A 14,319-nucleotide genomic window follows, 5' to 3' on the forward strand; every position below is an offset into this window, starting at 1 on the left:
CTTGCCGGGCGATGCCTTGTCCTGCAGCTGCAATGAGCTTGCAGGAGCGGGAGCACACAGGGCTGGTGTGCAAGCACCGAAGGGGCCGTGTCACTGCTCCAGCCGCTCATCCAGGGCTGTGGTTTTACACCAACCCTGGGGTCTCTGGTAGCCAGCAAAGCATCCCGGTGGGTGCTGCCCGGGGACGGTGCTGCGAGACCCAGGGGCTTTGCAAAGAACTGGCTTTTTCTTGCAGGCAGGGCAAAATCATTATCTGGGGGCAGCCCAAGCCACATTTTCCATAGGAAACAACCCTCTACAGAAAAAAACCGATTTCCTTCACAGTTTCTGGGCTTTCCCCCTGGTTTTAAGCAGATTTTCCGCTTGTTTTGGCTTGGTGCTTTTCTCCCCCTTGGAAGAGAAACTAAATGAGGGCAGGTGATGAGATGCGGTTTAGAGATGAAAGGGAGAGCGGGAGGATTTTGTACAGGAGGCGTGGAAACCTTCGCAGTGGGTCCGGCGTGTGCGGTGTTCAAATGCCATCTAGTGGCACTGGGTACGGGGTGGGTTATGGGGCAGCAGGGGGTTTTGGGGTGTCTGTGGTGGGCTGGGCAAGGCCAAGGGTCCGGTGGGGACCCTGGGGACACTTGGCTTGTCTGGCTTTGCAACCCAACAGCATCTGCTGGAGAGGAATGTTAATAGATAAATATTAAGTGCTGTTATCAGCAAGGCGAGGTGGGAGTGATGATGTGCAGGGTGTGAAACCTGTCACCCGCAGAGACGTGGGGACGTGGTACGGGGGGGGGGGTCAGAGCAGAGTGGCGGTCCATAGGGAAGCCCTTAGCATCACCTGGAGCTGGGCTGCTGCCAGCCCCTGCACGGGCTCCCCATGCATAGCTGATGCAAACCAGCCCAAATCCTGCTTTTCTATTGCCAAGATGACATTTTTGGGTGGAAAAAGGCACATCTAGGGAGGGTAACCCTAGATGAGGTCAGGCAGCGTCCCTCTGCCCACCCCCATCTGGAGTGAGCAGCCCCGCTATGCCGGGGACACCACTCAGTGTGGGGGGAGCTGTGCACCCCCAAAAGGCACCCGGGATCTGACTGACACCCTGTGCCCCCCCACGCTCCTGTGGGGCCCCCTTTTCCTGGGATTACCGCCCTGCCAGCTGCTCTCCCGGCAGGCCTGGCTGGCAGCCCCTGAAATCCTATTACCGAGTTTCAGGAGAAATAAAAAGTTAATAATCTCCTTCGCCTGCTTTTCCTCCTCCTTCTCCTCCTCCTCCTCCCACCCCAGGGGCTCATGGAGGCAGCCAAGCCGATGCTGTGAGGCCGCTCAGACTGCTGCGGCCGCGGCTGAGCCCATGGATCCGGCCCGGGGCTGGTAGGGGCTGCAGCACCGGGGGGGTCAGCAGCTGGTGCCGGGGAGGGGGGCAGGAGGTCGGGGCAGGGCAGAGGGAGCCATCCCGCTCGACGCCGCGCTGGGAGCCATGCCGCTGCAGACAGAGATCCTGCGCGAGGTCTGGGCTGCCGACAGGTGAGTGCGGGCGGGCAGGATGCGACCTGCGGGGTGGGCGATGTGCTGCGCATCCCCACTGGGCTCCCATCTCCTCCAGCACCTTTTTCTCTTATTTTCAGTTTAAATGCAATTTAATGAGCTGTTTTATGAGATTTTTTGCTCTGGGGGTCGATGCAATGAGGCTCATTGGCTTAGAGAGAGCAAAAGCCTTAGTTAGAGGGGGATGCCCAAACCAGCCTCATTGCTGTCACCCTTGGCCATGACAGAGCCCGTCCCAGGCTCCTCGCTAGGAAGGATGCTGTCGGCCAACCTCAACCTCATTGAGACGGGGGGGGGAGCTGCTTCTGGAGCCAAACTGGAGCCTGACTTTCCCCCGCTCCCCAAAAACTGTGGTGGTGCTCGGCTGGAGGGTCTCAGCCCCACTGGGAGCTGCGGAGGGCTGAAAGCCCTCACCCCTTTGCTTTCTGTGCCCCACAGCCCCAGCGAGGAGCCGGGCAGCCCCCAGCAGCACAAGCCCAAGCAGGTGAGAAAAGATCCTTCCCTGCCTGTCCCTGGTGCCACTGTCCCCTGCTGTGGGCTGTCCCCAAGGGCTGGGGACATCAGGGACCCCTAAAGCCCAGCCCCACACCGAGGCCAACTTGGGGCTGGACAAGCTGCTCTGTCAGGGTGCTGCAGCCCCAGGGTAGCATGAGGTTTTGGGGACACTTCCCCTCCAGGGCAAGTGGGTAGAGGAAATCCCACAGGCCGCCCTGCTCCTTTGTGCATCTTTCCAAAGCCCCTCTCCATCACTTCGGAGCACGCCATGAGGTGGGCTCTCAGTTCCTAACTAATGCTTTAATTAAGCCTCTCAGTTAAGCCGTCAGACGTGACTCACTTTCCCCAGGCCGTGACCCCGAAGGCCAGACCCCACCTTGCTGCGTTTTGGCACAGCCCTTGGCTACCGCCCGGCCTCGGAGGGGTCTCGGCAGCAATTTCATCAGCCACCCAAATTAATCAGCAGCCCCTCCTTGGAGGACTTCGTTAAGTAATGAAGCAAGTGGCTGTCCTCCCCTCAAGCTGCTTAAGGGATTAAAAGATGTGAAGGAGATTTTTCCGTGTGAGCTAATGACATAGAAGAAACCAGCTGGTTCCCAGGTCCGCTGTGGGACCCCCAGCTTCCCCCCGCCCCAAATCTGCAATGCTGGGCTCCCACCGGGACCCCACCAGAGCCTCCCTCGTGCAAAACACCTTCACCCACTGCACTGGGGCATCTGGGAGGGATGAAACCTCTGCGAGGGGAACGGTGCTTTGCTGGGTGGTGGGTGCCTGGTGCAACTGGATTTACTTATATCACCTTCTGAGGGCCCCAAGCTGACACCCACTCCCCAAATATCTCCTGTCCAGAGTTAAGTGCTGCCCCACATGCTCTGTATTTGGCAAATCAGGGTTATTTATAGCCCCAGCTAACGGGGATTAGGTGTGCTGTGCCTAATCCCCCCTGCTTCGGCTGACCTCTATCCCAGCACAGCCCCACAGCTCCTTGCCTTCGATGGGAGCCTTTTGCATGGGCGAGAGGAGATGGAAGTAGGGAGCCAGGCTGCCTGCCCATCCCTGTGTCCCCTCTCCCAGCTCAAATCCCCTGGGATGCCCACTGGGAGACGAACCGGTGCCCAGGATGGCTCCTGGCCAGGGTCCCTATGGCATGGCATGGCTTGTCCCTCTGTGCTGCAGCAATCCATGGTGTCAGGGCAACGCCAGCACCACGTCCCTCGTCCCTGGGGCTGGCGTGTGGCCATCTGTCTTGGCACTGATGCTCTCCTATCTGTCCACTAACAGCTTTTTCTGTTTTCCTCCCTCTGCCTTCCCCGGGGGGCTGCCCCATGGTAAGTCGCTCCCTTTGGTAATAGCTTGTTTGAAGATGTAAGCGTGTCCCGGTCTCCCCGGAGCGGGTCCCTGCTCCCACGAGGGCTGGGGAAAACCCTGGCTGTATTTTGGAAAGGGAGCAGATATTGTATGAGCAGGGGTTGCCTTGCAAAGGGAAAAGGGATTTAAGCCTGGCCTCGTCTCCACAGCACCATCCACGGGGGCAGAAGGTGAAGAAGAAGCGGCAGGAGCCTGTGCCAGAGCCTGAGGCCAAGCCCCGGCGGCTGCGGGCGAAGAAGCCAGGAGAGGCAGGGGCTGCGGAGGAGCCCCATGCCCCGGTGCAGGGTAAGCACGGACCCCCCACAGCTCCACTGGAAATGGGGGGACATGCTGGTCCCCCCCACAGCCCCATCCTGCACCCCCTGCGCTTTCCATCGTGGGCGTTGCTTGAAACGTACAGGGGTGAAGAAGCTGAGGAAGAAGAAGGAAGAGAAGGGGGAAGAGGAGAGTGACAAGGACCCCTACTCCAAATTCACCAGAGAGCCTCGGAAGAAGAAGGAGAGCCCGGCCCCCCGCTCCCGTGTGGCCAAGGGTGCCAAGAAGCAGCAAGGTGGGGGGCAGCACCCACCACTCTGCGGGCACCCACTCATGGCACCTCACATCCTTGTGCACCACGTCCTGCCGGTGCCATCGATGCTCCCGGTGTCCGCGGGGGCTCTGCACGTCCCTGGGGGGGGGCTTGGCCAAAACTCAGCTATGGACCCAGAAGGGAAGGGGATGTGGTAGGGGACCTAGGTGCGTGGCTTTGGCGGGGGGAGGCAGGATGGAGGGGGACGTGCTCCCTGGGAATGTGGCAGTCGGCAGCTGGATGGTGCCACCAGCTCCCTGGGCAACTTCCCGGAGCAAAAGGATGGGGTGGTCAAAAAGACGGGGCTCACCCCCCCCCGCCCCCAGCTCCGCACCCCAGGGCTGCGGCCGCGAGGTGGCGGTGTGGCTTTGCACGCCGTGTCTGGCACTGGCCATGTCCAACATGCCGCTGGCCACCACGGCTGGGCCGGGCACCCATGGCCCCAGCACCCTGGCCCTGGCGGGATGGGTGCCCACGCCGGCCGGTGCTGCCGAGGGAGGGTCCCTGCTCGCAAACCATGAGGCTGCGGGTCCCCGATGCAAAAGGCCATTGCGTTGCTGATGGCATGGTGTCACCTCTGGGCAGAGCCAGCTGAGGACTCGGAGGATGAGGAGGAGGAAGAAGAGGTGGAGAATAAAGACCCACCAAAAAAGCTCAAGAAGAAGCAGCCCAAAGAGCCCCCCTCGGGCGAGAGCCGGGAGAAGAAGCTGAAGCCGAAGGGTGAGTGCCCCGGGGATGGGGATGGCTCAAGCTTGGCTCTGTTGCCACTTGCCTCCTCGCTGGGATGGGGGGCACCGCCCGCGTCCCGTCCCCACCGTGGTCCTGGGAGGCTCAGGGGGCTGCAGGACAATCACCCCCTCCCCGTGCAATCTACCCCCAGCTCAACCCTTCCCACTGCCCCTACCCTGCCACCTCCCTGTCCCCATCCCTGCTTGTCCCTGTCCCCCCATCTGGCCGCACATCAGCCCCTCTCTTCCACCAGGAGACAAGAGTGACCCTGATGGCAAAGACAAATCTGCCAAAAGCACCAAGAAGGAGCCAATGTCCGTGTTCCAGGTGAATGGGGAGAAGAAGGAGAAGAAAAGCAAGAAGAAAGGTATGGGGCGAGCAGGGGGGTTGGCAGCCAGTCCTGCTGCCCCATGGCATCACCCTGAGCCGACAGCACCCAGTGCGACATGACGGTGTCCCCTGGGTGTCGTCCACTCCCAGCCGCCACCGGCAGTGATGAGGAGGATGATTCCGATGCCAGCACCAAACCCATCAGGTCAGAGAAGAAGAAAAACCCCGTATCCCTCTTCCAGACTGGTGGGGACCCCCCCAGGGAGAAGAAAACAAAAAAGAAAGGTGAGAGCCCAGCAATAGCCATAAAATGAAGGATGGTGGGTGCTGGAGGGGCTCATGGGGGTGCAGGTGAGCCTCACCATGGAGAGGGGGGTTATGATCAGTGGTGTTGGCGTGGGTCTATGCCGAGGTCAGGTTTGGGGTTCGGCGGAGTCAGGCTCCCCCCCCAACATGCCCCTGTCCATTCCTGCCTGCAGCTCCTCCCAAAGTGGCCGAGAGCGAGGAGGAGACCCCCGAGACCATGCAGAAAAACTCCAACAAGAAGGGGAAAGGAAAGAAATCAAAGAAGGTACCAAAAAACCCCTCAGAGAGGTGGGGGTCCCATTGGGGGGGGAGCACCTCTTTCCCCCAGGGCAGGTCAGGTCAGGGGGCCAGAGCATCCCCCAGGGAGACCCTCCGAAGCACTGTCCCCAAAGCCACCAGGCGCAGAGCCACAGCCCGAGGGGGATTGGGAGCAAGGAGCAATTAGCTGGGAAAGGAGGGGAGCTTTTGGTAGGTTTGGCTTTGGGGGTCAGCATCCCCTCTCGTGTTGCAGCCGAAGGAGGAGAGGCCCCCATCGCCTGTCATTGAGGTGGACAACCTGGAGGAGTTCGTGCTGCAGCCAGCGCCGCAGGGGGTGACCGTCAAGTGCCGGGTGACACGGGACAAGAAGGGGATGGACCGGGGGCTTTACCCCACTTATTACCTCCACTTGGATAACGACAAGAAGGTGAGCTAGGGTTTTGGGGGATGCCCACCTGCATCTCATCACAGTGGTGGGTCCTGGATGTGGTTGCTCCCCAGCCCTGCGGTTCCTCTTGGGAAATGCCCTGAGCCGATGGTACCTGGGATGAGGAGCAAACAGCGGCTGGAGAGCCACACTAATGCCAGGCTGGGCTCAGACCCTCCCACCCCATGGCTCAGCTGGTGTTTTAGGGATTGTCTTCGCTCCATGACTTGCTCAAGGTGGTGGCAGCAACCTGTTGGGCCAAGCCTTGCGCAGAGGGCATGGTGGGGTGGCGAGCCGGGGATGGCAGTGCTGATGACACTGCCCTGTCCCTATGCGGTCCCACCGCCCTCCCAGGTATTTCTCCTTGCTGGGAGGAAGCGTAAGAAGAGCAAAACCTCCAACTACCTCATCTCCATTGACCCCACCGACCTGTCACGGGGAGGAGAGAACTTCATTGGGAAGCTGAGGTAGGAGCTGAGGTGGCACCTTGTTTCGGTGGCACCTCGTTTCGGTGGCACCCCATTCCTGCAGCACCCTGCTCCCACTCCATGGGTTGCTGGCTGCCCCGAGCGATGGCTGGGTCAGGCAGGAGGCTAAATTCTGCGTTTCCTGCTGCTGGGTCCGACCCGAGGAGTGTCAGGGGGCCGGGAGGGGAAAACGAGCTTGTCTGGTTCCTCCCGGCAGACAGGTCATGGCTAGAAACGGCGCCCAGCTAGCCCGGCAAGTCCTGGCCCGCTGCACTGCCGGCAGCGGTGCAGCGATGCTGGGGGGTCCCCGGGGCAGCAGCACCCTGTAACACCCTGATTTAGGGGTGCCCTGAACCCGAACAAATGGCTAAAGAGGGGGAAGGATGGTGTTAGCCAGGGGCTGCACATGGGTTTTGCAGCTGGAGCAAAGCCAGGGCTGTGCCTGGATGGGGGGGAGAGGGAGGTCCAAGGGGACGCAGTGGCACCAGCCACCGCCATCTCCTGTCCTTGGCTGCAGATCCAACCTGATGGGTACAAAGTTCACAGTGTTTGACAACGGCGTGAACCCCGACAGGGCCAACGCCGACTGGTCCAACGTGCGGCAGGAGCTCTCGGCCGTGGTCTACGTAAGCAGCGTGGCGGGGAGACACACCCCCCCAGGACCTCCCGGGCAGGCAGCGAGGGGGTCTTAACCTGCACCCCTTCTCTAGGCTACTGCCCCATGGTGGGGTGCAGAGATGTGGGATGGGCTGGATCCATCCCATAACCGCTAGCAAGAGGCTGCAGCCCACAGTGGTCACTGGTTTTAGGAACAGGGTTTCTCTTGCAGGAGACCAATGTTTTAGGGTTCAAAGGCCCGCGGAAGATGACGGTCATCATCCCTGGGATGAATGCTGACAACGAGAGGGTGCCCATCCGGCCCCGAAATGTAAGTCAGTGGCCAGACTGGGAGAAGCTCCTTGGGGGCTGGATTTTCTGGGGTTCACCTTGGATTTTACCCATTTCAGGGCACAGAAAGGCTTTCAGGTATCCCTGAAATTCAAGGCAGCTCCCTGGGAGGTGGGAGATGTGGTGTTGGTATTTTTTTCTGCATGGTGGATCCCATCTCCCACCGGAATCCTGCTACAGAGCATCCCCCTGTGTATGCCATGGGTGTGGCAGGGCTCTGGGGAGGGGGGGGTCACCCCAACTCTGCTCTCCCCCCACTTGCTGTCCCCAGGATAATGATGGCCTCCTGATGCGATGGCAGAACAGAAACATGGACAATGTGATCGAGCTGCACAACAAGGCGCCGGTGTGGAATGACGAGACCCAGTCCTACGTCCTCAATTTCCACGGCCGGGTCACTCATGCCTCTGTCAAAAACTTCCAGATTGTGCACGACAGCGACCGTAAGCTGGGAAGGGGCGATGGCGCTGGGGGTGGTGGTGGGGGAGCACTGCCATCAGCTAGCCCCAGCACCCCCTTTTTTTTTTTTTGCTGAGATTTAGTTTTTTCATGCATGGCTGCTTTAGGGTCCTGCCTGCCTTTGCTGGAGCTGGGATGAAGCCGGACAGGGCGTGCGGCAGCACCGCACAGGCAGCTGCCTGCCGAGGGTGCCGGCAGAGGGAGCGCGCCAGTCACCTGTTGCCAGGCAGATTAGGGCAAGGACAAATCCAGCGGGGTGCTGAGCACCCCACACCATACTACAGCCACCCACTCACCCCAGAGCATGACCCTGGCACGCACCCCACATTGCTGGCGGGCTCACCCTGGGGTGCATCGCGCCTCGGGACAGTCCCTCGGGGGTGGCAGCGGCTCTGTCCCCGCACGAGCGGCCGGACGTTGCCGTTTGTCACCTGTCCGGCGCAGTCAGAAGCCCTCAGCCTCCGGGGTGTTGGGTTACGGGACAGAAAAAACCTCTCGGGGGCCCCTGGTTATTTTTACAGATTTCCTGTCACCCGCCCTCCGATAGCAGCAGTCCCACGGGGGGGTGGGCAGGGTCCCTGTCCCCTGGGGGGGCTGTGGCTCCCAGGGAAAGGGGTGCTGCGGGGACCGAAGGGTGCCATGCTCCTGTGCTGGACTGTGCAATGGGAAAATGATGCTTTTTGGTAACACACGCTGTGGTACGCAGCAGCTGGTGCACAAAGCCTCAGGCAGAGCTTGGCAGAGTGGGGGGACGGCTTCTTTAGGATGCTGCTATATGGGTCCCCTGCAAAAAGGGTGGGATGGGTGCACAGGTGCCACCCCAGCCGCTCGCTGCCTCCGCACCGACCGGAGCCGCCCCCTCTCTCCCGCAGCTGACTACATTGTGATGCAGTTCGGGCGCGTGGCGGACGACGCCTTCACCATGGACTACAACTACCCGCTCTGCGCCGTGCAGGCCTTCGCCATCGCCCTCTCCAGCTTCGACGGGAAGCTGGCCTGCGAGTAGCGCCGGGGCTGCTGGGACCGCCGGGGCTGCCAGAGCTGCATGCCGGCGTCTGGTGGATACTCCTGCATCCCCATCCTGCTCTGCTCCCTCGGTTTCCACCTTCTGCCCGGCGAGTGCTGGCGGTTACAGCCGCTCCTGGGGTGGCTCGAGGTGCACGGTGCCCGCGGAGTGCCGTGGGACGCTCATCTGGCCACAGCCACCCTCTCCGGGCAAACGGGACAGAACTCTGGTCTGGGGCAGATGGCAGAGTCAGGCCCAGGGTATATTTAGCAGATGAGGCTGACTGTGATCCCAAGCTCATCCCTTTGAGATGTTTCTTGGACTCGGATCCTGGAAACTCATTCCCCCCCCCTTTTTTTTTCCTTAGATTCTGGTTTGTATTTCGTAGCTCAGTCTCTCGGTGAGAGGGAGGTTGGTGGTCTCAGTTTGTGTTTCCTCATCCCCCTCTGAGTGTGCATAGAGCCTATGTGCGGCTGGGCTCTGCCCAAACTCCCAGCAAGGGACCCCCCTGCCCAGCTCGATGCCCCCTGGGCACCAAACCCCTGTTTTGCTCCATTTTGCCCTGGTGCAAGTGGCTGTACGGTGCCCATGGTGTCTTGGCATGCCCCAAGCTCTCTACCTGCTGGGTCTAACCCTGCTTCCTGGAAGCCTTTGGGGATTTGGGTCCCTGAGGAGCAGCCTGGAACCCAGAGCACCGGTGGCACGTGGGCACGTGCCAAGGAAAGCCGGTGCCAGCGGAGGAGGGCTGGCAGCCACGTGAGGCAGAGCCGGCATCGCTGGCACGGGGCCGGGCTGGGTCAGTGCTGCCAGGAGGGACCTGGAAGGGAAAACTCTGGGTGCACCAGGAAGCACTGGGGTGACTCATGAGGTGTGGTGCAGCCCTGAGTCACGCTCAGCACCTGGACGGGCCCTGCCGAGCCCCCCGTGTCCCCACTGCTCACCGCCCCGGCACTCTGCGGCACCTCTCCAGACCCCACCAGGCTGGTGGTCCCACGGAGCTCCCACACACCCTGGGTGTCCCCGCTGGTGCTTCCCTGCTCGTAGGGAGGTGGCAGATGGGAGGTGCCACCCTGTGGCACAGACCTGTGGGGTGTCACTGGCAAAGGGAGATGCTGGAGAGGGGCAGCTGGGGGGGAGCAGGGCAGCCCATGACCCCATTTCCAGCACAAAGCCACCTTTGTGGAGTGAGGATTTGGCTGCACGGACAGTCTCAAATCTGATTAATTCAGTGGTGAGAAACACCAGGACATGCCAAGATGCCCCAAAATATTGTCCTTGACTCCCCGATAATTCTTCTCTCACCTGCTCAGCTCACACATTGACCCCAAGGGGGGCTGATAAAATTTTGGGTCCCCTTCCCAGGATGCATACAGGTCTCTGCCCCATTCTGGGTGTGATCTGAGCCCCCCCAAGGTAATGTTGTGAGCAGTAGCTGGAGCAGAAAGGCTGAGGAGCAGGAGATGGATGAGACATGCAGTTGTGCAAGACGGATGCTCATCCTTTCTGGGCAGTGTCACAACGCTGCTGCGGCCTGAACCCATCCCTGTGCAGGGCTGGGGACAGATGACAGTGATGTTGGGACCACGAGCTACAGCTGGACCCCTGGCGAATATCTGCCCCAGTGGCTTTGCGGACGGAGCCCAGGTTTTCCCCTCCAGCTGCATGAATCCAGGCTCCGTGATTCATTGGCAGACACTCACGGCGGGGGCAGATGGAGGCGGACAGCCCAGGGACAACGGGCCGGTGTGGGACATTGTTCCTTACCCACACGGCGAAATCAGAGACCTTCCTGTGAGCTAAAGGGAGAACCAGCCACCGTGGTTCGGGGCCAGCATCCCCTGGCTAGGTATGGCCAGCAAATGTGGGAAAAGCAAGAGCTTTCTGCCCAAATCCAGCCACAAGCCCACCATCTGTTTGAAATTGGGAAAAGCTCAGCTAACAGTTGAGCTAACGCTTGTCCCCATTTCCTCCGGTGGAAGCAGAAAAGCCGAAGCGGGGTGAGAGAGAGGGGTCCCAGCTGTTAGCCCAGCTGCTCCCCAGGGAGTTCCTCCCTCTACGCACCCAAAAAGTCTCCTTGTTGCCTGTTGTTACTTGCGAACCCCTCGGGATTCCCAGCCTGCAGCCCAAGCGGAGCAAAAAATCTGCCGTGGGTGTCCAAGGCGATGCCACCCCATCCCAGAGCACAGTCAGAGCATCGGCCGCCCACCCCAAATCACTTGCACAAACCCTCTAACCCAGACCAACTGTGGCACGAGAAACAAATGAAAACAATTTAATAGGGCAATGGATATTTGGGCCCTTTGTTTGCGCTGGCTGTTAACACCAGAGGAGATGAGGAATGGAAGCAGTTGAAATGTGTATCTACTTTGGCCGACGGAAAGTGTGACGGATGCGCCGGCAGACCAATGGCTGAGGATGCTGGGGTGTGCGTGGGTGTGAAAGGAATGCTCGCTGCAAGAAAAGATCAAAAAAAAAAAAGGAGCCTTATCAACGGTATTTGAGTCCGAAGTGTGTGTCTTCCCTGAAGAAAGGGGTTTCTCAATCCGCAGGGATGATGTTTTCCCCACAGTGTGAGACTTTGAGGCTTCTGAAGCTTCATTTTAGGGGGCTGGTGTTAGGCTGGTGGTGCAGGGATGGGTTTAACCCCCTGAAGCGCTCATGAGGGGGCACGAGCATGGCCAGCGGCCGGAGGCAACTGTCAGCAGCTCCTCAAGGGAACCTCCTGGGAAAACATTTTATTTTTGTTAAGATAGTTATAAGGCAAAGGGAAGGAAAAAAAATAAGGTCCCACCTCGATGCTGAGCGCTGCATCCTGGCTGGGACCGATGCACTGTGGTGCTGGCGGCTCTCACAGGCGGTGGCTGATGGCATTCCTGTCCCGTGCCGGTGAGGGGGAAGGTGCTGGTCCAGAGCTGAGCAGGAGGATGGAAGTGGGGGGCTCTTCTCCAACCACTCATTTCTCCCTCTGCCCCAGACCCCTGGGGCTTGGGTGGTGCCCCATGCACTCAGCCCTGAGCCCAGGCTCAGCCCCTGCACTCTCAGGGGGGGCTGCGGGGTATTTCCATGGGGCTCTGAAAGGCAAGTGCCCCATCAGGCGGGCAGCCTGCGGAGGGAGAGGGCTGGCGGCATCCCGGCAGGTACAAGAGGGGAAGCCAGAAGCCAGCACTGGGAAGCTGCTCACCCGGCAATGGAAGGGCTGGAGCTGTTTGGTTCCCAGCAAGTGCCCTGCCCAGCGGAGAGCATCACCTCAGCCTCCGGGGCTCTCGCTCTGTGCTTTGAAGTGGTGATACATTAATTAATTAAAGAAGTGATCATGACAGGGTGTTTTTCTCTCCCCTTCCCCTCCCCGTGTATTTATTTTGGTGGCTTTTTTTTTAGGAGGAAAGGCAGACTTGGGGCCGGTAAGCTGGGCTGCGTGTTTGCAGGATGGGCTCTTTCTCAGCGCAGCAAGCGACAGGCTGTAATGGGAAAGCCAATATTTTTCAACTGCTTTTAAAAAGGAATCATTTTTTAATTAGTGAATCCATTCTAGAGAAGTGTTGGAGTTTTACAATGTTGTAGCTGTTCTTGGTGTCTTGCCTAGACTTGGATGTTCTGGCCATAAGAAAATATTATTTATGGCGTTGCTGCCTGCAGCTCTTTTATATTATAATTTGGGAAAGGAAGTTGCTGTTCCCACCAGTGGACGAAGAATAGCAGAAATGAGGATTAAGGACTTCTGAAGGAGGAAAAAAAATAAAAATTAAGAGGCAGGACTGAAACAAACCACTGAGCCGGGCTCAAGTCGCCGTGCTCCAGAACAAGCTCATGCCGGCATCGCCAGCGGATGGGTCGGATGCTGTGACCGAGCCAGAGCCCGACCCCAGCAGGCCCAGCAGGGCCGGCGCAGTGGTGACCCCCTCGGTACTCCCCTGCGCAGCGTCACATGTGTTCTTAAACATTTGCAGATCAGGCTTTTATTCATGGGCTAATGCACGCTTGTTTGCTCATGCCTTACTCAGCCTAAACTCCTATTGAACTCAATTAAGCCTGTCATCTCCAGGAGCAGTCAATGTCATTTTTGCCCAAGTAAGGGATGAGTAACGAGTGCTCCGAACGGCCCTTGGAGAATAGCAGCCATTTTGTTGCAGTTTTTGGTCCAGATTTCTTACAAGTTAGCACCAGGCCAAGGGTGGAAGAATGCGATACGGCTTTATTAATCACACACGATTGCTGAATGTGCTGGATGCTTTGGAGACTGTCGCTTTACGGGCTGCAGCGTTGGCTGTCTTGTCCCAAAAAGCTTGAATACAACCAAGCTCGGCATGAAAATTAGAAAAATATGTTTCTAGAGGGATGGGATGCAAAGAGCATCCCTTCCCCGAGCCGGGAGGATCCTGCTCCCCAATTTACCTCTGTGGGTTTTGGGTACCATGGCACAGGTCCTCGGCACATGCTGGACCCCGTGGCTGGGGGGGGCCGGGGTTTCTGCCGTATGTTGGCCGTATCTGGGCCGCGGTTCCCGACAGTCGGGCTGGGTTGTGGCCAGGGACTCGCATGCGATCAGCCGGCTGCGGCTTAGCGCGTTACCACCCATCGGCTCGCTCCGAGGAAGTGACCACGGCCTGGCTCCTGGCTGGGTTCCCTTGGGAAATCGTAACCACGTGGGCCGAGATCCCTGTCCTGGGTACCACGGGGTGGGGGTCTGGGAGAGAGGGGGAATCTGCATGCTGGTGGGGTGTGGGGGGATGAGGAGGGCGATGAAGGTGTTTGGAGGGGGATGAGGGTATGAGAATGGGAATGAGGAGAGGGATGAAGGTGGGCGACAAGGTATGAGAGTGTAGAGAGGACAATGAAGGTGTGTGGATGGGGATGAAGGTGTGTGGACGGGGATGAAGTTGTGTGGACAGGGATGAAGGTGTGCAGAGCGGGGATGAAGGTGAGCTTGGGGGGATGAAGGTGAGCTCAGGACTTTGAAGGTGATCTCAGGGGGATGAAGGTGAGCTCAGGGGGTTGAAGGTGAGCTCGGGGGGTTGAAGGTGAGCACAGGGGTTGAAGGTGAGCACGGGGGACCCTGGCTTGCTGGGACGGGCCAGCAGCACCCACATGCCCCGGTGCTGCATCCCGGGGCTGCGGGCCAGAGAAGGAGAAGGAAGAGGAGGAATAGAAGGGTGAGGAAGGCTCCTAGAGGCCGCTCCCAGGGCCGGGCCAAGCCGGGCTCTAGGGCTGCCGTTTTTCCACACAAACCCCTGCCGGCTGCTGGGAAGCCCCGCGTCCCGGTGCCCGTCGGGGAGCGCTGCCGCCGCCCCGGGAGAGAGGGAGGGTCGGCGGGGTGGAAGGAGGGAGAGGAGGCTGGGAGGGCCGGGAGGAGGGAGGGAGGAAGGCAGCGGGAGGAGGGAGGAGGGTCGGCCCGGCCCCGCCGCCTCCTGATTGACTCCCAAC

General features: G+C 59.7%; 1 protein-coding gene across 1 annotated transcript; it reads left to right on the forward strand.

Moving 5' to 3' along the window:
- The first annotated feature begins 4,552 nt into the window (after window positions 1-4,552).
- TULP1 (TUB like protein 1) lies at window positions 4,553-9,973 on the forward strand. Its single transcript, XM_075115687.1, has 10 exons — window positions 4,553-4,688; window positions 4,951-5,064; window positions 5,178-5,312; window positions 5,507-5,598; window positions 5,845-6,018; window positions 6,373-6,485; window positions 7,003-7,111; window positions 7,315-7,413; window positions 7,705-7,876; window positions 8,765-9,973. Exons 2-10 carry the CDS (start codon window positions 5,010-5,012, stop codon window positions 8,896-8,898), a joined length of 1,083 nt encoding a protein of 360 aa, XP_074971788.1. The 5' UTR covers window positions 4,553-4,688; window positions 4,951-5,009; the 3' UTR covers window positions 8,899-9,973.
- Window positions 9,974-14,319: the final 4,346 nt, after the last annotated feature.

Source organism: Phalacrocorax aristotelis, chromosome 21 (assembly GCF_949628215.1).
Source record: "Phalacrocorax aristotelis chromosome 21, bGulAri2.1, whole genome shotgun sequence".
Taxonomy (NCBI): Eukaryota; Metazoa; Chordata; class Aves; order Suliformes; family Phalacrocoracidae; genus Phalacrocorax; species Phalacrocorax aristotelis.